At 60.3% G+C, this 22,199-nt stretch overlaps 2 protein-coding genes across 11 annotated transcripts in view; both read right to left on the bottom strand.

The window, feature by feature from the left end:
* COL16A1 (collagen type XVI alpha 1 chain) overlaps positions 1 to 15,191 on the bottom strand; it is a 148,054-nt gene extending 132,863 nt beyond the window's left edge. For all 4 annotated transcript variants that reach the window (XM_044998125.1, XM_044998123.1, XM_044998122.1 and 1 more), the window contains exon 1: positions 15,088 to 15,191. In XM_044998125.1, the coding sequence (XP_044854060.1) occupies positions 15,088 to 15,181 (94 nt within the window). In that variant the 5' untranslated portion in view covers positions 15,182 to 15,191. The remainder of the gene's footprint in view (positions 1 to 15,087) is intronic.
* Positions 15,192 to 17,402: 2,211 nt separating this feature from the next.
* The window catches only part of ADGRB2 (adhesion G protein-coupled receptor B2), a 98,036-nt gene continuing 93,239 nt past the window's right edge, over positions 17,403 to 22,199 (bottom strand). For all 7 annotated transcript variants that reach the window (XM_044998078.1, XM_044998080.1, XM_044998079.1 and 4 more), the window contains 4 exons: positions 21,807 to 21,842; positions 20,921 to 21,025; positions 20,196 to 20,249; positions 17,403 to 18,237 (listed from right to left, as the gene is read on the bottom strand). In XM_044998078.1, coding sequence (XP_044854013.1) covers positions 18,061 to 18,237; positions 20,196 to 20,249; positions 20,921 to 21,025; positions 21,807 to 21,842 — 372 coding nt within the window. In that variant the 3' untranslated portion in view covers positions 17,403 to 18,060. The remainder of the gene's footprint in view (positions 18,238 to 20,195; positions 20,250 to 20,920; positions 21,026 to 21,806; positions 21,843 to 22,199) is intronic.

Below are 22,199 nucleotides of genomic sequence, written 5' to 3'. Positions count from 1 at the left end.
ATTTTTGCTAGGAGCATGGAAAGGGGAGTGGGGCAGATGGGGAATGTGCCAGCAATGGAAGAGTTAACTCTGGCTTCGCCCTTGGGCTATTTTTGGAAGCTTTTAAAAGCCTCCAGGGACCCCCACTTCGCGCTTCCACTTTTGCAGCAGCCTCGGCATCACTTGCCAGCGAGCGGCAAAGATTAAGGAGAATTGTGTTTCCAGCTAGACGTCCTTGTTCAGTGCCTCATTGAGCCAGGCAAAGGCAGGGAAGCCACCAACCTCCAGGAGTCCCTGCCCAGTGCTGGGTGAGCTCAGGCCTGGGCTTGGCAAAAAGCTGCTGAGTTGTAGCTGAAAAAGATTTGGGGGCCATGGTGGATGATCAGCGGAACATGTGCGACGCTGTGGCCAGAAAAGCTAATGCGATCCGGGGATACGTAGCCAGGAAATCTCCAGTCGGAGCAGAGAGGTTATTTTACCTCTGCATTTGGCACTGGCTGCAGGAATCCTGTGTGCAGGCCTGGTGCCCGTGATTCAAGGACGGTGGTTCACTGGAGGAGGTTCAGAGAAGAGCCACAAGAATGATTAGAGGATTAGAAAATAGGCCTTATACAGAGACTGGAGGAGCTCAGTCTGTTTGGCTCAGCAAAGAGAAGTTTCAGGGCTGACTTGATCAGTCTATAAATACCTACATGGGGATCAGATCTGCAATAATCTTCAGGCCAGCAAAGAAAGGTCTAACACGATCCAGTGGCCGGATGTTGAAGCCAGACAAATTCAGACTGGAAATAAGGCGCACGTTTTTAACAGCGAGGGCAATTCACCATTGGAACAATTTACCCAGGGTCCTGGTGGATTTTCCATCACTGGCAATTTTAAAATCAAGACTGGATGTTTTCCTGAAAGCTCTGCTCCAGGGATGTGGGGGGAGAGGGGTTTCTCTGGCCTGCGTAATGCAGGAGCCCAGACAAGGTGATCACCATGGTCCCTTCTGGCCTTGGAATCTCCTTCCACCCACAAAACGTCCCATTCTTCAGCGCAGCCTCCAAGTTGAGCCCACGAGCTGCCCAAGGAGCCAGCCTGCCCCAGTGGTTCCCTAAGGGAGCAGCTGCAGGCCCAGCCAGGCACTACCTGCTCGGTTTTGAACGAGCGGCGGCTTCTTTCCCTGCCGCTGTGAACCAGCCACGCAGTGCAGCCCCCGTGTGCCTCAGTTTCACCGCCTCGCTTTTCAGAGCTCCCCAGCCTCTCCTCCCCCACCCAGTGTGTGCGCGGAGCCTCATGGGTCCAGCACAGATTCCTTGGAGCCACTGGCATTGCTGGCGTGAGCCAGGCGGACAGATCTGTCCTCCAGGCTGTGTCCCCTTTAAGCCCCACAAAGCCCCTTCAGCCGCCGAGGACTGAGGTTTGCTCTTCTCCCAGGCTGCCACCAGCTGAGCTGGGGCTCTCCCTTTTACATCTTCCCTCCAGGCCTGACTCCCCTGCTTGAGCCCAGAGCAGCTCATTAACCCTCGGGGGGCTAGCGTGGGTTATACACCCCATCACCAGGCCGCCTGGGGCTGCCTTGCTCCTCGCCCCCGGGGTGGGCCCTCGGTGAGCGTCTCCAGAGCCAGGGGCTGAGAACGGAGACCCTCCCCCTGCTGGGGAGGGCACGGGCACCAGCAGCCTATGTGCAATGAAAGGAAATGAAGTGGAGCTGATAGAAACTCTGCCTCCCCCTGCTCCTGCCTGTTACAACAGCCTAACTGAAGAGAGCCCCAAGCCGACCCCTTCGAGCCAGACAGCCCTGCGCCTGGGCTGGGGCATTTGAGAACCTCCTCTCCGATCCAGGGCCAAGTCTCCAAATGGACCAAAAAAATAAATCAAGATTTCCACCAAAGGTCTCCCATCCAAGGGCCAAACAGAGCCAGTGCTGCTTAGCTCAGGAAGGGCTGGCTACAGAGGAACCCAGCTGGCACCCTCTGGGACGTAGGGCTGCATGCACAGCAAAGGGCCGAGGGTGTGCAAAGCTCAGGCAGTGTGGACATGGGAGAAGGAAGCTGGGTCCACGCCCACTGACACGGAGAGCACTGGACACCAGCTGACGAGGTGCTCTGGGGAGCACAGAGCAGGACGCTGGAGGAGGCCAGCGCTGTAGCTTATCCAGCAGCCTCTCTCCAACGGCAGCCAATGGCAGATGCTTCAAAGGAAGGCACATAACTCCCGGCCTGGGGCCAAAGCCACAGGGTGCACGAATCCCCTCCCCGGCCTTAGTTGGCCACCAGCCTGAAAAAACTCTGCAACTGCAACCTAGCGTCTGCAGCGGTGCCAGCTATTACTCAAATCTCTGGCTAAGCTTTGCAAGACCTGCCTGACCAGCGAGCTTTGAAAGATGATGCTTTGCCCTGCCAGGCTTTACCGCCCAGCTGGAGCCGAAATTAAAACCGGGGGAAGGTTGGTTTGTTTTTACAAAAAGAGACAGATCCCAGATCACTCGGCGCCTTTTCTGGGTCACACCTCCCGTGAAGGTTGCACTGAGCAGTGGCTGACACAAGGTGAATCCCTGACTCAGAGACATGTTACAAGCATGAGTGACGCGTGTTAGAGACCACTAGGAACACCCCACTGGAAGGTGGTAGAAGCCGTCGTTATAAGCAGCCTGTTGAGCTGTTGGACTCCGACAATCAATAACATTGATTAACCATTAACACACGGACACTGCACCCCATATTCTTCATAGTGATACAATATAATTATATCATAATTATGATGTATTTTTTTACACAATAAGGCACGTCATTGGAAAGGTTATGATTTGCTGAATATGATTAGATGCTCCCTGGGTTACGCAAGACCCGACTTACACAAATTCACACTTACGGAAAAAGTTCCATAAACCAGAAATAGGCTTTTCGAGCTGCAGACATTTTTGCATAACGTACAGGTTTACGTTTCCGACTTGAGCAACAGTCGAGTCACGCGAGGCTTTCCAGAACGGAGCGACTGCATCAGTCGTGGGGCGTCTGTATCCTATTTGTGTGCATGCATCAGGTTTGTATCTGAGGTTAGGAATATTGGCTACGAATCTATTTCACAAGTAGCCATTCCTGGGCAACGCCCACTAGGCAAAATGCTCTCAGTGTAGATGGCTGGCCGGGAAGGGTCCATTCAGGTTAATGAGCCATTAGGAAGAAACAGGCCTTAGCCGCTCACCTCCCACCTGGTGAGCGTCCTGTGAACCCTCCAAACAGCCGGTGGGGATGGGTGCTGGGACGCTACAGGGACAGTGACCAGGTCACTCTAAGAGTCTCTAAGGTGCCACAAGGACTCATTGTTTGTCCCCATTTTGAGCAGATACAAGCCACGGCTTGGACCCCCCGAGCACTGACTAAAACCTTGGCCCATGGAGGAAACCAACCCTCTCCAGCGTCTGCAGGTCAAGTGCGCTGATCAATTCTTTAACCTGTTAAACCTTAATTACCGGATTCTCTAGCTCCCTGCCGGACCGGGGCCAGGAGAGAAACCCCCACCCTGGTCTGAAAATGCTTCTCAGCTACGTCCGCTGACCCCTCGCGCGGGGGAGAGGGAGCACCAGCAAGGCGGGATGTGCCGGAGAGAGTACGGAGCTTGCAGCCGTAATAGATGTTCAGCTCTTTGACACGCTCTGCTGATCAAGGTCACCCCGATCTCCCCAATACCGCACAGCTGCCCCTGAGCACACAGCAGGACGCCAGCCCCAGCAAGACCATTTTCGATGGGTTTCCCCTGGCAGGGGCGTGCACAGCAAGCGCTTCTCACTGCTGTCATCAGCTCACTCGTTGCCTATTTCCAGGGACTTTCTCTGCAGCATAAATCCAAAGGGAGGGGCGGCAGCGTCTGGGTGTTTTCATTCACTCTGCAAGGCCTTACAGAGGAGAGATGTCCCTGCTTCAAAGAACCGTTGTGCGTGGGGCCCTGGCCGCAGCGTGATCATTAAATATCCTGGGGCCCTTTGCATAAGACACAGGGGAACAGCTCCCGTGCCCTGGCCTAACTCCAGCTCAGGTCATTGCCTTCCACCTCCCCACACCACAGCCTCCACCCCTTCCCAGAGTGCTGCACGGACTCCCAGCTCCACCCCAGAGGTGGCTGCATGTCAGCCAGGGGGTGGGAGGCATCTTTCTCCCCCAAGGCCAAGGCTGGATCTCAGGGTGTAAATCCAGAGCTACCCCATTGTTTTGTGAAGGGGCTCCAGGTTTACACTCGGCTAAGTGAGGGCAGAGGCTGGGATCTGGCAAAGGAGCATTCGGGAGGGAGGTGCCCAGCTCCCACCGGACTGGGAGCCCCAGGTGGTTTAGGGTCTTTGCATGTGGAAGGGAGTTGCTTGCGCTAAGGGCCGGGTGCTGGGCCGTGCTGAGCATCTGCCACAGCCAGAGAACTCAAGGGGCCTTCGCACAAGTATCCCCCCTCCTGACAGGGGCTCAAAGCGGAAGCCTGGTTACACAGAGCAGCAGCAGCAGGGGGTGAAGGGGCAGCAGGAGGGCGGAGGGGGGCAGGCCAGGGGCTCTGTGCCAACTTGCACTCGAAGCAATTGTGTTCGGGGAGCCGGCAGGCTGCCAGCCCAATGAGGTGTGTGAAGAAGCGGTAATAGGAGGGTAATGAGCCTGCGGAAGATGGAGGGGCCCCGGCGCCCGTGTCTGTCACTCTCTCCTTGTGCCGCACACCCAGTGTGTACGTAGTCCCCATGTCTGCCGCGTTCCTGCCCGCCCTGCACATGGAGCCTCGCCAGCTGGGGACAGAGGGGGGAAGGGGTGTCGGGCCACCCTCTGCAGCCTAGTGTGCCTCTCATACAGGGTCAGCACAAGCCCTCCCTGCCCCACTGTGTGAGAGAGAGGGGCACTAATCCCCATCACCAAAGAGGGGAAACTGAGGCACAGACAGTGAGAGGCTTCCACCACAGGTCAAACAGTACCCAAGGAATAGGTCCCCTGAGTCCTGACTCCCAGGCCCCTGCTCTAACCCAACAAACCCCACGTCCTGCCTAGAGCCAGACACAGAACACAGGAGTCCTGACCCCCAGTGCCCTGCTCTGACCGCATGACCGCACTCCACTCTCTATCCCAGCCCAGGAAGTTCTCACCCACCCCGCAGGGGAAGGCCTGCCCCTTCCCTCCAGGAGCAGGCCATGTTCTCCAGCCCCCTAAAAACTCCCCCCCGCAGCTCTGTGTCTTCGCCAGATGACAATGTCCTTGCATGAGAGACCTGCCTGCTTCTCATTCCACCCCCACGGCCCCTCCCTGAGCAGCCAGTCACTCTCCCTGGCTCCAGGATGGGACGTGAATCCCACAGCTATGGCTAGGATGCTGGCAGCACGGGGGGAGGATGCCAGAGCCATCTGGGGATCAGGGAAGGGAGGCTGCGGCCAGCCCCTGGATCAAGGCAGAATTGGAGGGGGCAGAGCTCCCTCAGTGCCAGGTGGTGGCAAAGCCTGGCTTCCCCTGACACCCCCGCCCCCCGCCCAGGCTTCTCCACCCCCAGCCCCACGGAGATTAAAGGACACCCTGCAAGTGGGAGGTTCTGTTTCTGCAGCAGCCACTGGGCCCAGACCTCGAGCACCCGCCAGGCTGGCTCAGACGCAGAATGATTTCACGCCTCAGGCCTCTCCTCACTAGTGCAAGCTCTGGGCGCAGAGGGCTTGGTCTCAGCCAGCGACACCCCTTCAAAGCACTCCACGGTTTTAACAACCCTCCCTGGACTCGCTCCGGCCAACCACCCAGACCAGCTCATGTCTCTGACCCCTGGTGGCGAGAGCAGCAGCTCCTGCCGTCTGGAACAGCCCCATTCCAAAGCCCCCTCTTCCTTATCTCGCCTGCGTCTCAATCTCTGATCCCTATGGCTGAACATTTCCACGGGCGGGTCTCAGGTCTCCAAGAGCAGGGGGCATTGGCAGCCCCCAAACGACCTGCGATTCCCTGGGAGGAGAGGAAAGAATCGCCGGCCTGTGTCCCAGCCTGCACCTAGAGCTACCCCAGGGGCTGCCAAGCTGTGCACCAACTCCTGCATGTGTCTGCAGATTATACAGAAACTGCATCTGATGTCACTAATTTGCTCATAGATTAATTACCGTGTGATTTGCAGTGTTTAGCTCCTGTGAGAAGGCGGAAATAACCAGCGAGCGTCTCCTGGCCATTTGCACAGCCGTGGCCCTGGGACCCTTTGCCGCAGCCTGGGAAGCGAAAGGGAGCCGGGCAGAGAGGGCTGAGTCCACTGCCGGCGTTCCCTTAAACGCAGCTGTGACAGGCACGGGGCCAGCCTCCCTGCTGGGGTCACTCTGCGCTGCTCTGTTGAAGGCAGCAGAGCTGTGCCCTTTCCACCCGCAGGAAGTCAGCGCGCTCCCGGGCGGCAGAAGGATAACGCAGCACGGATATGGATCCTGTGACCTGTCTGAACTCCAGGCGCCCTAGAGCCAAACCCCAACCCAGTGCAGGGATTTCCCATCCCACAAATCCCATGGGAGTCTCCAAAGACTTCCAAGGCCAAGAGCCAGAACCCATTGGGGAATCCACCCATCACACTCTGGAGCGACAGGCCAGGTTCTCTAATGGACTGTGTCTCCCCCACCCCCATGTCATCAAGAGATCAATCACCTGCACCCTTCCCCTCACTAACTCAGGACCCCAAGCTCCCCCTCATCACCAGGAACCCCACCCCCAGCCAAGCCTCTGCTCCCTCCAACATCATCTGGGGGAGGGCCCAGTTCCAGCCACCCCCACAGCTCCTTGAGCCTGTCTCCTGAGTCCCCCTGTTCCACCCGCCTTCCCCTCTCATCAGCTCTGGCCTCAGCATCCTCTCTCCCCATTATTCTCCTTCAGTGCCAGCTTATTCATCGCAGCCCCATTACGGAGCTGAAAGCCAACGCGGCTGCACCACCTGACTGCAAATTGGCTCCTTTTTTCCCAGTCTAGATGCTAATCTAATTGCTCTTCGGCAAAGAAACTTTAATGCAAAGGGGATGAGTTTTGAATGCGGGAGAAGGGAGCTGGGGGTGGGTTTATGTCTTCTGAGAGCTCAAGCTCTGCTCTGTACAGGGAGGGGAAGAGCCAGACAGCTGCTCCTACAAGCCAGCGGCAAGTCTGTGCATTTGGGAGTGGGGGTCCCGAAATGCCTGGGGATCTGAGCCACCCCCAGTTGCACAGAGCCCTGCAGAGGCCAGATGAGCAGTGTGCAATGTCTGCGGGGGTGGGGGGGGTGGGGGGAACGGACATGGGAGGGGAAGGGATATAACTGGCTGCTGCAGCAGAGCTGCCAGGGGCTAGCGTCAGAGATGACCAGCCATTGTCCAAATCTGACCACATCCTGCAGGCCCAGTGAGGGGCAGCTATTCCCAGGGGGCACCATCCTGCATTCACTCATGTCTGCGGGGGCCACACATCCAGCAGAGGGTGGGGGGAATGATGGGCTTGTGATCGAGGCACTGGAAGGATCTCAGGTGAACCTGGGCTCTGGGGCCAGCTTGGCCACAGGTTTCCTGAGGCTCTGGGCCTCAGCTCCCCGTCGGTGAGCTCAGGACCATCCTTCCTTCAGCTTTAGACTGTAACCGCTTTGCAGAGGGGCCCCTCTGGCTGGCTGGGGCCTCCAGCCATGACTGCAGTATACACACCTGGCGCCCCAAGATACAAGGGAGTTTGTGACTAGGGCTGCGAGGGGGGGTGGGAACCTCTGCCCTAATTAAACTAAACTAGGAATTAGGCTCTTCCCCTAAACTTCAGCGTCAAGGGAAATTCCATGGCGGGGGCCCTCTAAGGCCACGTCTACACACGTCCTCCAGCACAGGAATAGAGGGGGAGGTCCCCCACCCTGCAGTAACTTCACCTCTCCAAGGACGGTAGCCACAGGGGCAGGCATTCTTCCCCCAGCCCAGCTGCCTCTGCCCTGGACTTGGGAGCGGCGTAGCGAGGACGCTCGGGTTGGGGAATTTGCACACCCCTGCCGGCCACAGCTAAGCCGACCTCACCTATAAGCAGAGAGCACCAGGGCGACTTGTGGGACAGACATTAAAGGGGAGAACCGGACGGGCCTGTGGCTGGGGCCATCGCAGGGACCTTCCACTGGCGGATGGGACAAAGCCCTAGAACAGAGCGGAGGGAAGGGCCTGGAGCTGGCCAGACAGAGCTCGGGCCTTGCCGGTTTCGGAGCTCTGATACCCGGGGGGATAACTTGGTGCACAGCCCCATGCTGCCCGCTAACCCCAGGGGGCCCTTTGGAAATGCTCGGGATTTCGAGTCTAGGCCGAGACAGAGAATGCAACAGGGCAGCAGCTTTGTACCGATACAGGCAGGTGCAGCTCTGTCCCCACAAGGCGCCCATGCAAATCTCAGCTCTGCCGTTTCGGCCTGTCGCGTTTTTAGGTGACAGCTATAAGCCGCGGCAGAAGCGTGTTGTGGGGGTGCGCGTGCAGGCTATGGATTCTGTAGGCCAGCTCCATGTAGTGCATGACGTGCTCCAAGGGAAGGACACCAGTTTACGACATGGGAGACAGGGGTTCGATTCCTTGCTCTGCCACTTCCTGTGTGACCTCAGGCAAGTCACTTAGCCTCTGTTCCCATGGTGATGTGCTCAGACACTACAGTGATGGGGACCAGCTACTGACGTCTCTGCAGTAATGGCAGCTGCTGTAGAGCGAGTTTGTGCAGGCAGCCTCGGACGGGTACTCAGCGTGGCATCGTCCTGCGCCTGGCCCAAGCCCCACTGCAGCCACTAGGAGCAGGCAGCTCCGGGAGCTTTGGAACAGGTGGCAGAGGCTTGCCAAGATGAGCCATTTCCAGGCTGGAGCTGGCCTTGCAGCAGGCAGACACCTTCCCCCCCCCCCCAGCTCTGAAGTAAAATCCCTTCCCTTTCTTTAAAGGAAACAGCCCAACAAAAGCAACGCGGTTCCAGGCCTCTCGCCCCTTCCTATTCCAGAACCCTCTGAAATATTCAACAATGCAATTCTATCTCAAGGCGCAAAATGCACTTACGTTTCTTTAGCTCACGAGCCGGGCCGAGCCCCCCCGGAGCCGACCTGTCCATTACCGCTGAGATGGAGCCGCTCGCTCCTCCGCCATTTGAGAGGGGTCAGCGCCTTCCCTGGGCAATGACCCGCGACTGCATTTCCCAGCAAAGCGCTCGGCCTGGCTCCGTGGTTGGACAGGGACCCGCCAGCCCTGCAAGGGCCCCCCTGGCGAGGGGAGGGGGGCATGGGGGGAACTTGCTGAGGGGCCGACGCTGCGGAGAGTTAGCCTGACTCTGTGCAACAGGGACTGCGACCTCAGAGCGCACTGGCTCGAGCTCGTCCCCGTCTCTGGGCTAAACCCTGTGCAGGTCACTCGCCCAGTCCGCATAGGGGCTACTGCAATTGAGCTGGGGACCCTCCAGAGAGCTTTGCACCTGGATAAGAACCGGGTCCCCTTGGGGTGGGCTTGTCTATACGGCAGAGGGGAGCTTGGAGCTGAGCCCTGCAGAGGTGGGATCCACGCATGCTCTGGGGCAGACAGCAGGTGAGGGGAAATGCAGAGGGGGTCAGCACTTCAGATGCACACCCAGAAGCAGGCCCCTGGGGAGCCGCCAAGCTGCTCTGCAGACCTGCTGAGGGCAGGCTCCATTCAGGAGCTTGCCGCAGCATCCTGCTTGAGGCCAGGCCGCAGACGCTGCCAGGGTGGGCCGGTCGGTGCTTCGGCCCCTGCACAGAGCTAGGGAAGTGCCGGGGAGAGGGAGGAAATGGAAAATGCTGACGTGCCCCAGCCCTCAACCTGGTAAGCGGAGTTCAGGCCAAAGGCCTGGGTCAGTTCTTGGGACATCCGGGCCCATCTCCTCCAGGCAAGGTCCCATGCGGCTCCTGTCGGCGTCAGAGCTGGAGATCAGAGCTAGACCCCCTGGGTCCAAACACCCCCAAAGTTTGGCTCTGCCACTGGATATGGTCACCTACTCTAGCCACAGCGGGCAGAGGCCTGGCTGGAGCTGGCAGCACCTACCAAGCACAGCCAGCTGATGGGACCAACATGGACTCCCCTCAGTGGGTCTCAGCCCCCTTCCCAGTGGGGCAGGTGTCCCCATAAAATGCCACGGCCACAACTGGCCCCGTTTGGCAGCCTGAGCAGGGGAGCTAGAGACTGTACCAGCCACGGGGACGGGCTGACTGACACCTCGGGGAGGGGCTGGGCAGCCTATGGGGAGGCTCACGCTGGTGCTGAGCTCTGCTCTGTGGCTAGACAAGGGGCCTGCTGCCTCCAGAGGTGCCAGCCTGGCCCGGAGAGCTCCAGCTGGTGGCGCTGGTGACTAGAAGGTGCATGTCACCTGTATCTGTATCAGCCAGTGCTCAGGAACAAGGAGACTGGAGTGCTGGAGAATCAGGGGCCCCTTAACTCTGCCCTGGCACCTAACAGGGCCCCCTGCACGTTCCCCTCCTGAGCAGGTGGCCTCCCCAGCTGGCATACGGTCTGTCCCGGGGCCTTACACCCAGGCCCAGGGCTGTGTCCAGAGCACAGCGCTCACTGGGGTTGTTCTTGGCCTGCCAGGGCTTGGGGAGCAGAACGACACCAGGAAATTAGATCCACCCAGCTGCGTCTCCATGGAGCCAGCGCTAGGGCAAGGGAAGAATTCTGCTGGCAGCCTATGGGGGAGGCGGATTAACTCCAGCCTGGGAGAGCCTCTCCCAGCTCTGTAGTGAGTGTCTACACAAGCACTAGAGCGGCGCAGCTACAGCACCACAGCTGGGCCACTGTACCTAGCCTACATTAGAACAGCCCTGAGGCTGCTCTAAGTGACACTGGGGGCTGTGCTGGGTCCTGCACTGTAGAGAGCACAGAAGTGGCTTAAACAATTTATTCCCCACCCCCATTCCACCCCTGCCTAAGGGCAGGGACAGAGTTGCTGGCAAAGGACAGAGGGGCCACCCAGCAAACCCTGCTCACGTTGGGGGCTGCTTCCCACCCCCTTTCCCAAATGCTCTGATTGGGCAGCAGTATCATCGCCAGCTTCCTTTAAAGGAAATGTTCCCCTTCCATCTCTATGGTGCCGTGGGCAACTTCCCCCCGGCTCGCTGCCAGGATCACAGAGCTGGGAGTGAATTGGCCAAGGCCTTTTCATACACCTGATGGTCTTATACAGCCGGTGCCCAGATTTCTGGGCAAGGGAGAACACCAGCTCTGCATTGCAGTGCTCAGATTGGCACCCAGGTACCCACTGAAAGTGCCTACCCGACAATCTGAAGAGGGATGAGGCAGGGCTCTGTATCCCTTCCCTTACGGAGCCTCCCTTGGGTACAGCGTTAAGAGACGGTCACCGAGCACGCACGGAGCAGCAGGGGACAGCACCGTAGGAACAAAGGGGAATCGCCCTTGGCTCTGCTTATGGCCCACTTCAGCCCTGCATGGTGGAGGGAGCGAGTGCCATCTGCTTTGAAGCTCGCTGCTCCCATGGGGATACGTGCGGGGCTCTCTCAAAAAGCATCACAGAGCAGAGGAAACCAGGCAACCCAGGCTTGGGCCTCGTGGGCATCTGGCCTGGTCTGTCTTTCACCTCTCTGCTCGGACTGCCATCCAGGGGCAAGCGACGGGGGAAAATCTACCAGGAACTGGACGGAGCGAGGACCAGCTCGTTACAGGGGCAGCTAGCAGCCCTGGCACTAATTCGGAGCCATCCTAACGAGCTGGGACCTCTCCATCTCAGCCCGCTGGCTCCAGCACGCAGCCCCGAGCGTTGTGTCACCCCCTGAACGTCACCCAGCTGCCCGCTGAGCTCCCGGCTCCTCTGCTGAGTAGCTGGAGTAAGATCTGGTAGCAAACATGATGTCCTCTGACAAGCCCTAGTGTTTCCTTGGTAATTAGCACTTCCTCGTTACTTCCTCTGCCTGGGTTACATCTCCCGGTGCTCCAGGCAGCCAGGCACTAAAAAAGGCTTTTGTCAACACTTTAAGGCCCTGTTTAGCAAACTGAAGCTTATTAACTTGTCAGCACAGGGGTTGGAGTCATGCCCACTCCCGGCCCCGCTCTTTATTTCATGCTATTTTTGTCTGTGTGGGGGGTAGGGATATTCGTTAGGCTCCTGTTGAACTGGGGGGCCAAACGAGCCGAGAAGAGCAGCGGCAGGGCCGGCGGTGCAGCGGGAAGCTCCTGCATTCAGAGGAGGCGAGATTTGGCTGGCGGCACCTGGAATTGGCGAGGGGGGGGTGTCGCACGCACAGAGCTCCGAGCTCGAGCAGAATCAAGTGCCCGAGCAGACGCTGGGCAAGCGCCAGATTTATACCGGGGCCACCAGAGCGGAGCCCTGAGAGCTCACGAAAGAGCCCCCCACCCTCCCCCTGCACAGACACTCTTGGAAAAATCATCCACTCCTGCACCATCACCAAGATCCTAGCCCTGCCCCACCAGCCACCTTTCGAGAGTCCCTGGCTGGTGGCAGATCGCCTCCCCAGCACTGCCAGGCAGCCCCAGGGAGCCTTTGTACCTATGGGACCCACAGATGCGGGAAGAGAAGGGAAGCCGGGGTGAAGTCAGTGAGCAGCCGGAGTCCCCAAGAGGTGGGCTCAGGAGCCAGCGTTCACTTGGGCTGGGTGTAGGCAGGGCTGCCATCACCCCGTCTCTATCCACATCCGGGCCTGGGCTGATCCGCCCGCACCCCCTGCTCCTACGGCGGTTGCTGGGGAGAGAGAGACGCGCGGCTCGGGCTCAGCTCTGTGGGGCTGGCCAGCTGGAGTGTGACAGTTCAGGCCCCTGAGATGTGGGTCTGCGGCATGCAACGCCCTCTCTGTACCCTTCCCTGCTGCACCAAGCCTGCATGGGTAGCACATGGAAAGAGCTGGGGACCCTGCACAGAGACCAGAAGGGACCCCATGGCTTTAGCAGGCCACCAGTTCACATCATGCCTGGCAACCAGGGCCCCCTCCCGCTTGCACCCGGAAAGTAACTTCATGCACCAGCCAGTGCTTTCAGGGGGTCACCTCGCAACGTGGGCATGACAGAACCCTATAGGGGAGGATAAAGCCTTATTATGGCTAGCGGCTGAGGGGGAATCTCCTCTAGCTCAAGTGAGGAGTCCTGCGTCGTGAGTTCTCACCAGTTTTGCAGTTGACTTGCCTTGCAGTTTGGTTGGGCCGCCAAACCCGCCCTCTGCACCTCAGTTTCCCCATGTGCAAAGAGAGAACCATACAGCAGCTGGTGGCATGTTGCTGCGGAGGAGCACCTGCAATTCATCATGCCGGGAGGCGGGGAGAGCGTTTGTAAGGAGGCCCTGGACCCAAACACCATCTCATCGGGAGGCAGCCCCTGCGGACAGATGGAAGACCTGCAGTTTGTCAGCCAGGCCCACAAGTGATGGCTTAGCAGGGCTGATCCGGCCAGCCAGAGGGAAACACTGAGGGGCTTTGGCCTAGCCGGGGTCCGAAGGGCGAGCACCAAGGAGCCGTTCGTACTGTCATCTGCAGCTAGGTTAACCCTTGAGCTCCCGGGGCGATCTGCTTCACAGGACAGCAGAGTGGAGACACCAAGCTGGCCCCCTTGGGAGCCTTCATTTCGCTGGTGATGGTTGTTGTGCCAGGGATCGAGGGCAAAGTTTGGGATGGGTGGATTCAGAGAGGGGAAATAATGAGGTTAAGGTGTGGCAGGTGCATTGAGATCCTTGGCTATAAAGCACCAGAGCCAATGGAAGGTCATTTAAGCACCAACCTTACAACTAATGATGGGGAAACTGAGGCACAGACTGGTGAAGTGGCTTGGCCAGGGTCACCCAGGAGGTCACAGAGAACTGGGATAGAACCCAGGAGTCCTGGCTCCCAGCTCCCTCCTCTACCCGCCCTCGGCTAGCACCGAGGGGTTTCTCTGGGGCGGAGGTACTGCCACCCCAGTCGCTCCAGCTGCCCTCAGGGAATTGTGTAAAGAACACGCCGCAGGAGGTGCGGGGGACAGGGGAGGGTCCAACCCCTCAGCCAGAGCCATGTTTCTGTCACCCCCTTCCAGCAGGTCACGCGTACACTGCAGCTCGCTCCCACCCACGTTAAGGCAAGATGGGAACAACAAATGGCTTGTTAGGAACGCTCCATTTCCCATCAGATCGACAGCAGCACAGCGCTCTTCTAGAACCTTCCATCTGTGCCAAGCTTGGCTGGTCGGTTCTCCACAGACACACCCAGCCCCCTCCACGAGCCGGGGGAGCATTGCTCACTTTTTGCCTATGGGGAAACCGAGGCAGGGGGAAGTGATTTGCCTGAGGGTGCAGAAGACATCGACACCAGTCCAGGGAGTAGCCCTCAGAGGGGCTCCTGGCACCCAGACCTCGTACTCGACGGCGTTTCTCAGTGTGTCTAGCACGTGATCCCTTTGGAGCCCTGCATGTGACCAATTCCTAAATTCCAGGGGCCACTCTGGGCATTGATGAGCCGAACGGTGTTGATTCGGGGGTGGGGGCAATCAGAAAACCATGGGAGGGGCCCCACAGGGTCCCCTGCCATCAGATTAGCACAGCCGGTGCTTCATGCGCCTCTGCAACAATTTATAGAGCCACGAATGCCGCCCAGCATCACCATAGCCCTGCTCAGGCTCTCAAGAGCGGACACCCTGAATGACTTATTTCCCAGGCAAAAATAACTGTGTGTGTGGGGGGGGGGTGGAGTGGCAAAAGGGGACCCTACTATGGGGGGTGGGGAAGGAGGGGACTCAAAATCTCTGGCAGGGGGAAGGAGGTGCACAGAGCCCCTGGTATCACAGAGGAAGGGGGGCTATGGTGGGGAGGCACATAGAACCTCTGGTGTGTGGGGGGGATTTGGGGACACGGGTGTGAGGCTAGCAAGGCATAGGGGTGCAGCAAAGCCCCAGCCATGGGGAACCCATGAATGGGGGCACAGCACACAGAACCCCTGAAGGAGAAATGGGGGAAAAGGACAAGGGGGGGACTGGGGGAGCTGCAGGGAGCCCCTGCAATAGAGGGAGCCAGGAGGGTGGTACCCAGAGAGCTCATTTGAGGAACAGAGGGGTGCAAGGAGCCCAGGCGCGTTCAACCAACTCAGGCAACAGAAGCTACAAAGCCTGCAGCCCTCAAGCCGCACTCCACTGCAGGAGTTACTCCTTGTAACTCATCACATGGGACATTTCACCTGCTGCTGCAGCCCAGCCTCTCGCTTACCTGCAGCTTCCACCCAGAGCTGTCTGCACTGCTGGACCGTCTGCATTTCGCCCAGTTCGGAGGTCAAGGCACTTTCAGGAGACCATTTGCTCATCGGCACAGACAGGCAGGACCCGTAGGGAGGGGAGGCACCTTAACCTCTTTCCTTTATCCAGGCTGCTTAGCAAAAGCTCCGCCTATTAGGGTGGAGCTTGGAGCAGGCCATCCAATAGAAAACTAAAACAGGTGGATTCTTTGATCCTATTGGCTAGAAGAGGCAGGGGGATGGCTACCCACCATATTTAAAAGACACAGGTGGGGAGAGACTGGGGTATTAACCAGCTGCAATGTCATAGGAAGGAAATGGGAGGCCGGTATGGCTGGAAAAATTAGGCCCTGGCTTCCCAGCTGCGTAGAGCCCTTGCCCACCGAAGCCTGCGTCACCTCTCGCGTGTCCCAGCTGGCTTCAGGCAGTTAGTTCTGGTTTACACCAGTGTCAATACGATCAGAATCAGGACCAGTCTTTAAAGAGACAGCAGGGTATCAATACTGCTGGAACCGGGGTGTCTCCCTAGTGGATGGATCGCTGGGGAGTTAGTTATTGAAGGGTCTCTGGTCTATTTGGGGGTTTCTATATAAAAAGAGCTCTCATCTTCATTTGGGGAGTGGGTTTCCCATTCCCCACCCCCCCCCCCCGAAACTATTGTTCTGCCCTGTGCCACTGCTAAGCGTCTGTCTGTCCAGCGGAGGTAGTGGTAGCATGCCCATCATTCCGGTATTAGGCCGGTAAAGTTTGTCAGGCCAATAGAATATCATTGACTTGAGCTGATTACTTAGGCATCTGCCTGTCTGAGATGCTTATATAGCCTTCATGCTCTGAGCCTCTCACGTTTACCCTCACCGCGCCCCTGGGAGGCAGGGCAGTGTCTTATCCCCACTATACAGATGGGGAAACTGAGGCACGTAGCAGGGAGGTGATTTGCCCAGGATCACACAGGACATGTGGGGCAGCGTGGGGATTTGAAGCAGAGCCCTAACCACTGGGCCGGTCTTCCTCCACTCAAACACACGACGGCGCTGCCAGAGGGAGTGGGGAAGGGGAGGTGCAGCCCCCTGATCCCGTCCCCACACAGCACCAGCACTGAGAATCCCGAGACGTCAGCCTAGATGGGCCCCAGTGCAGTGCTGGAGTGCGGTTGGGGGGGCTCTCCCCTCAGTCAGTGTTGACCCCAATACCCCCGTGTAGTGCTAGCTGGCATGATGGCGCAGGCGTGACGGATGATTCAGCAGGAGGCGCCTTCCCCCAGGTCGGTACCAGACCCACTGCCCCAGCATGGCACCGGATGTGCCACCCTGCCGGAAGAGCCGTCTTTCCCGGGAGGCCCTGCCCGCTCCTGGCTATCCTAGGGGCATGGCGTAGGTACATCTCCGAAGGAAGCAAAGTGCCCGCTGAGAGCATTGGTGGAACACCTGGCCGCTCACTGGTGCCGTCCCCACAATCGGGCTCAGGTGGGGCACTACCAGGGTGGCAGCACCCCTGGGTGGGGGCTGACAGCATCCCTCTGTCCCCTCCATGCCTCAGCCACAACCTCCCCAGTCTCAGCTCCACGCCCCAAGAAGCTGGGGATTCCCTCGCTCTCCCCTTTGGCAAGATGTTGTTGGGCTCTGCAGGCAGGCAGGGGGTGTCCAGCGCGATCCCTGTGCCCATCCTCGCCAGCCATGGGTGGAGCTGGATGCACCTGGGCCCGGGCAGCCTGGAATTGACCCCAGCAGAGGCAGCTGGAAATGGGCGCGGGCTGCAAGGGGACACGTGCCATGAGCTGTTTCCTGCCAGGCTAGGGCTGTAGAAAGCAGCCCCGCCCTCTCACACAAGCACCAGGGGGCATCTCCCCTTCCCACGCCAGCCCTTGGGCCTTTACGGGGGCGGGATGCAGACCAGCCTGAGGAAGCAAAGGACGCCGTGGCAGGGGCAGCAGCAGGCCACGCGCCCCACGAAGCGCCTGCAGCTGGATTGCAGGCGGGAGCACGTGCAGGTCACCCTCCACCCATGCAGCAGGAGCGGGCGGGCAGGGGCTCCCTGAGCAGGGAACCGGGGCTCTGCTTTCCCCCACCCCCGCCTGGCACTGCAGGAGGCTGGCGTGTTGCAGGAGGGAAAACCGCCTCAGCAGCAGCACCCGCTCCACCCTGCGCCGTGCCCAACGAACTGGGGCCGGCGCCTGCCCCCTTCCCCCAGCACAGCAGACGATGCCCCACACCGAGCGAAGGAGGCCAGTGCCCCACCCCGGCAGCAGAGATCCACAGAGAGTGAACTTTTATTTTCAACAAAGACAGCGCCTGCCCCATGAGATAGAAAGGGGGGGGCGGGGAGCGGAGGGGCCCCTCCCAAGGTGGGCTCCGGGGTCGAGGAGATGGAGAGGGCCCCCTCCCGCCTGGGGGGAGCAGGGTGGGCGGAGGTGTGAGGAGGAAGAACAGTGCCGGGGGCAGCGAGCGGCAGGGCGGGTGCCCCCGCGGCGAGCAGGGGGTGGGGCTGCGGCGAGGGGCGTGGGCGTCGGTCCCAGGTGCACACGGTGCACTGCGTGAAGAGATGCCCAGGTACAAAAGAGTTCCAAGCCGGCCCCCCAGCCCCCACGGCAGGACGTGCCGCACACACGCCGAGCGCGGGGCTGGCGGGAGGCCGGCCGGCGTGCGCGTGTCCGGGGGGGCGTGACCCTACATCCGCGGGCGTGGGGGGGTGGCTCCCGGGGTGCGTGCGGCCCGGCGGTGACGACGTCGGAAGGGAAGAGAAGAAAAGAAAGCCCACAACAAAAGGCGAAAGGAGGGTGGTGCGCCGGGGAGGGCACCGGACCCCCCGGCAGGGGGAGCAGAGTCCGATGGCCGAACGAGGAAAACAACCCCCCCCACAAAAGGGAAACAAAATCCGATTGTCCTTTTGTTTGCTTTTCCCTTCTGCAGCGGGGGGCTGCCCGGGCCGGGCCGGGCCCAGCTCCCCCCGGCTCACACCTCTGTCTGGAAATCCCCCTCTGACACGTCCAGGTTCATGCACGGGGGCTCCCAGCTGGCGCAGTGCAGCTCCAGCTTCTCCCGTCGCTTGGGGGGCAGGGAGCTGAGCGTCATGGCCTTGAAGGTGCTCCAGCTCTTCTGCTGCTGCGGCTCCTCCGGCCTGGGGACTTCCTGCGCGGGGCGGGGGAAAGAGACGCGTCGGGGATGCACCGGAGCCAAAGCACCAGCCCCGCTCTGGGCCTGGGGAGAAGGGAGCTCCGTTCTCCCCCGCTTGGCCTGCTCTCCGCAGGCTGTGATCGCGGCGGGGCTGGGGCGGGCTGTCTCCCTGGGCCCGGGCTACTCAGCCTGCAGTACCTGCAACGGAGAGCTGGGGGGCAGGCCCCCTATGCAGCCTGGCAGTGTAAAGGGGCCTTGGACTGGGCGGGAGCCCAGAGAGCCAATCGGGGCAGGGCAGGGCAGAGCTGGTGTAAGGGCTCTGCACTAGTGCAGGCCCCCGTGCAGGGTTGCCGTAAGAGTGCACCGCACCACAGCCACAGGGCGCCCTGAGAGGCAGCACGGCCCTGGGCAGAGAGAGAGTGAAACGCTGCTGGCAGGATACTTTGCACCCATTTTGCGCCGCTTCGAGGGGACACGTGAGGGGCAGGGCGGCAGGGACCCAGGGCCGGGCAAGAGGAGGCTGGAAAGTCCCCCGCTCCCCTCTGCGTTCCTGTTCCCTGCACAGAGACCAGCTAGCAGGCTCAGGGCCAGAGAGCAGATGCTTTGGAAGCCACCTGGAGAGAAGGGCAGGCAGCCGGGGTGCACGGCCGGGGGGGGGGAAGGGGGCGGGAGCCTGGGCGTAGCCAGAGGGCAGGCAGGCAGCCGTGGTGCACGGCCACAGGGTGGGTGGGTGGAAAGCCTGGGCGTAGCCAGAGGGCAGGCAGGCAGCCGTGGTGCACGGCCACAGGGTGGGTGAGTGGAAGGCCTGGGCATGGCCAGGGGGTGGTTGGGCAGTCGGGACACACAGAACAGCCAGAGGATGGGCAGGAGGCTGGGGCGCGCATCCAGAGGGTGGGCAGGACAGGGAGTGTAACCGAGGGTGGCTGGGCAGGACGGGGTGCATGCCTGAGGGTGGCTGGGCAGGACGGGGTGCATGCCCAAGAGTGGGCGGGCAGGATGTGCCCGAGGGTGAGCAGGCAGGATGGACGGGGCACATGCCTGAGGGTGGCAGGCAGGATGTGCCTGAGGGTGAGCAGGCAGGCAGGACGGGGCACATGCCTGAGGGTGGCAGGCAGGACGGGGCACATGCCTGAGGGTGGGCGGGGGGCTGGGAGCAAACCATGGGACAACATGTATCTGAGCCCGAGGCACATTAGCACGAGATGAAGATGGAGCCTGGGGAGGGGCCCCTGGACAAGAGCCAGGAGGCGGCAGGGGCAGCATGCGAGGGGAGGGGAGGACAGGACACTTACGAGGGGGGTGGAGACGGGGTGGGGGGCATGGCCGGCTTTAGGCCTATTCCACCAATTCCCCCGCCTAAGAGGGCCCCGCGCCCAGTGACAATCCCTTCCCTGGCTAGAGGCACCTTTTCAATTTTTACTCACCTGGCAGCGCTCCGGGTCTTCAGCGGCACTTTGGCAGCGGGTCCTTCGCTCGCTCCAGGTCTTCGGCGGCGAGTCCTTCACTTGCTCTGGGTCTTCGGCGGCGGGTCCTTCAGTGCTGCCGAAGACCTGGAGCGAGTGAAGGACCTGCCGCCGAAGTGCCACCGAAGACTCGGAGCACCGCCCAGTGAGTACAAGCCCCACGTGTTTTTTTTACATTTTTTTTTAAGTCATTCCTGCCGGGGCCCCGTTGAAACTGTTCGAATTGGGCCCCGCACTGCCTAAAGCCGGCCCTGGGGGGGGGCAAGGAGGATGGACAGAGAAGCTGGGAGGCTTTGCATGAACTACAGGGTCACATGGGCGGGAGGCCTTCATCCTGCAAGGGGCAGCGCGAGGATGAGGATGGGGTGGAGATGCCGACATGGCAGGATCCCTGCGACCGGACGTGACGACTCCACGGGGGGCGCAGGGCTCCCGGGAGGCAGCAGCTCCGAACTAGCCCGCCCGCCCCAGGGAACCCCCTCCCGCGGCTGGGGGTGTCCAGGCACTTACGCTGGATGTGCTCTTCTCCCCGCCGCCGGAAGAGACGCTCCACCGCTTCTCTCTCTGGGGGGACGGCCAGGAAAGGCAGCGTCAGACACTAAGGTACAGGCCCCCTCTCCTCCCGGCTCAGCCCTATGGCACCGGCTACTGGTCGTCAACCATCCAGGTGCCTTATGGGTGGTATGGGCCCCCAGGCAGCCCCCCGGCTTGGGGGGGGGGAGGGCTATGAAGCACAATACTGACCTCTCGATTCGACCATCTGCCTAAGCCCATCGCGAAGGGGTCCCTCCCAGCAGGGTGAGACGCCCCAGAGAGACCCCCCAGCCTCTGCAGTCCCAGTCTTCCCAGAAGGGAACGGCCTGGCAGTGCCGGCTGTGGTGAAGCGACTCTGGCCAGCAGGAGGCGCTGCGGTACGTGCCCTGGATGCAGAGCAGACTCACACATGCCCTAGCCTCCACAATAAACGCGGTGGGGGTGTTTGAAATGCACTAGCTCCATGAGAGCGCCAAGGCTTCTCCCAGCAGGAGGCGCCGTGCAGCACGGCTAACTGTGCGCCATCAAGGTGCCGTCCGTGCGAGACGGCAAACACCAGCTGGGGAGCGACAGCCAAGGGCTTCCGCAAAGGACAGCGAGCGGCAGCTGCCTCGGTCGGTAACGCAGCCCTGTGCCCATCCCGCCCGCTGCTGTGCAGGGACGTAGGAACAGCTCAGCCCTGCCGACACGGACAGCCTTACCTTGGCCGCATTGGTAGCAGGTGCCCGGTACCGATCCATCGTGTGGAATTTCTGGTTCAGCTCATGGTAGAGTTCGGAGTGGCGCTTCCTCGTGTGCATGACTTTCTGCAAAGGGATTGGGGTGGGGGGGAAACGTACGTACGTCTAGTCAGTGCCGCTGCACGGACACACAGCATCATCCCCCGCCCCCCGCGGCCTGCTCCTGGGCTATGGGAATAATGGTTGTTACTTTACTCGCTACAGCAGGGGGAGCTCACACACTGGATTTCTGTAGGACCCACAAGAAACAGTAGCTGCCATTGGTTTGTGTCTGAGATTTCTTGGTAACAGAGTGGCGGGAGGGACTCGAGCCCCCCTTCAGGACTCCCCCCGTCACCCGCCCCAGCAGATTGAAACAGTCACACATGTGCAGCAGGGCAAAATTTAGGGGCTTAAATAACTCAGCGGTTCCCCCTTCCCACCAGCTGAAATGACACTGCCTGATTGGGAGCATCAGCGCCCGCCATGAACCTGGCGAAAATATTCCCAGCAGCCCTCCGGCGTTTTAATCAACCGTGAGCGCTCTTTATTGCCTGGTATAAAACTCCTCGGAGCTCAGCTCTGCTTAAATCGGGCCAGGGATGCGGTTGCAAGAGAGAAATAAATAGAGGAGATTTTATTCCCCAAACCCGGACAAGCTCCTTGCAGGGCTCCTCCCCAGCCGCCATCTCTCCACAGAGACCAAGCACCAGCCACCCTCAATCCCTCTCTGCTTCGGGCCGGGCGGCGCTCACCGTACCGTGAGTCCCCCGGAGCCCAGCAGGGAGCTCCGTCACCGCGCCGGTGCCAAGGCACCAGGAGCCGCCGCACCAACCGCAGAAGTGGGGCGGGTCTCAGCGGCGCTTACCTCGAAATCCAGATCTGAGTATCGTAACCGCTTCCTCTGGGGGTGAAAGATACGCGCCGGCCAAAGCAAACCGAAAAGGGGGAGGGGGAAAAGAGAAAGATCTTTATTGGTTTGTCCGGCGAAGAGCACACGCCGCAGCGCTGGGGCGAGGGGCTGGGGAGAAGGACGCCAAATTAGACCTGACCGAAGGGGGCGCTAGTCTCACTGACTTCAGCAGGAGACACCCCGGTCTGCAAAAACTCGATCCCAGGAGCGGAGGGCAGCCAAGCTCCCCCCTTTGGCTGGATTTCCCATAGCTCCGCACTGCGCTGTCTAGGCTCCTCCCCTGCCCTCATCTGCATATGTTAATTAGCCACAGCCCCGCTAGGCTAGCTGATGCCTGGGCTGCCCAAA

Source organism: Mauremys mutica, chromosome 23 (genome assembly GCF_020497125.1).
Source record: "Mauremys mutica isolate MM-2020 ecotype Southern chromosome 23, ASM2049712v1, whole genome shotgun sequence".
NCBI lineage: Eukaryota > Metazoa > Chordata > Testudines > Geoemydidae > Mauremys > Mauremys mutica.
This window is presented reverse-complemented; position numbering and strand designations above follow the sequence as displayed.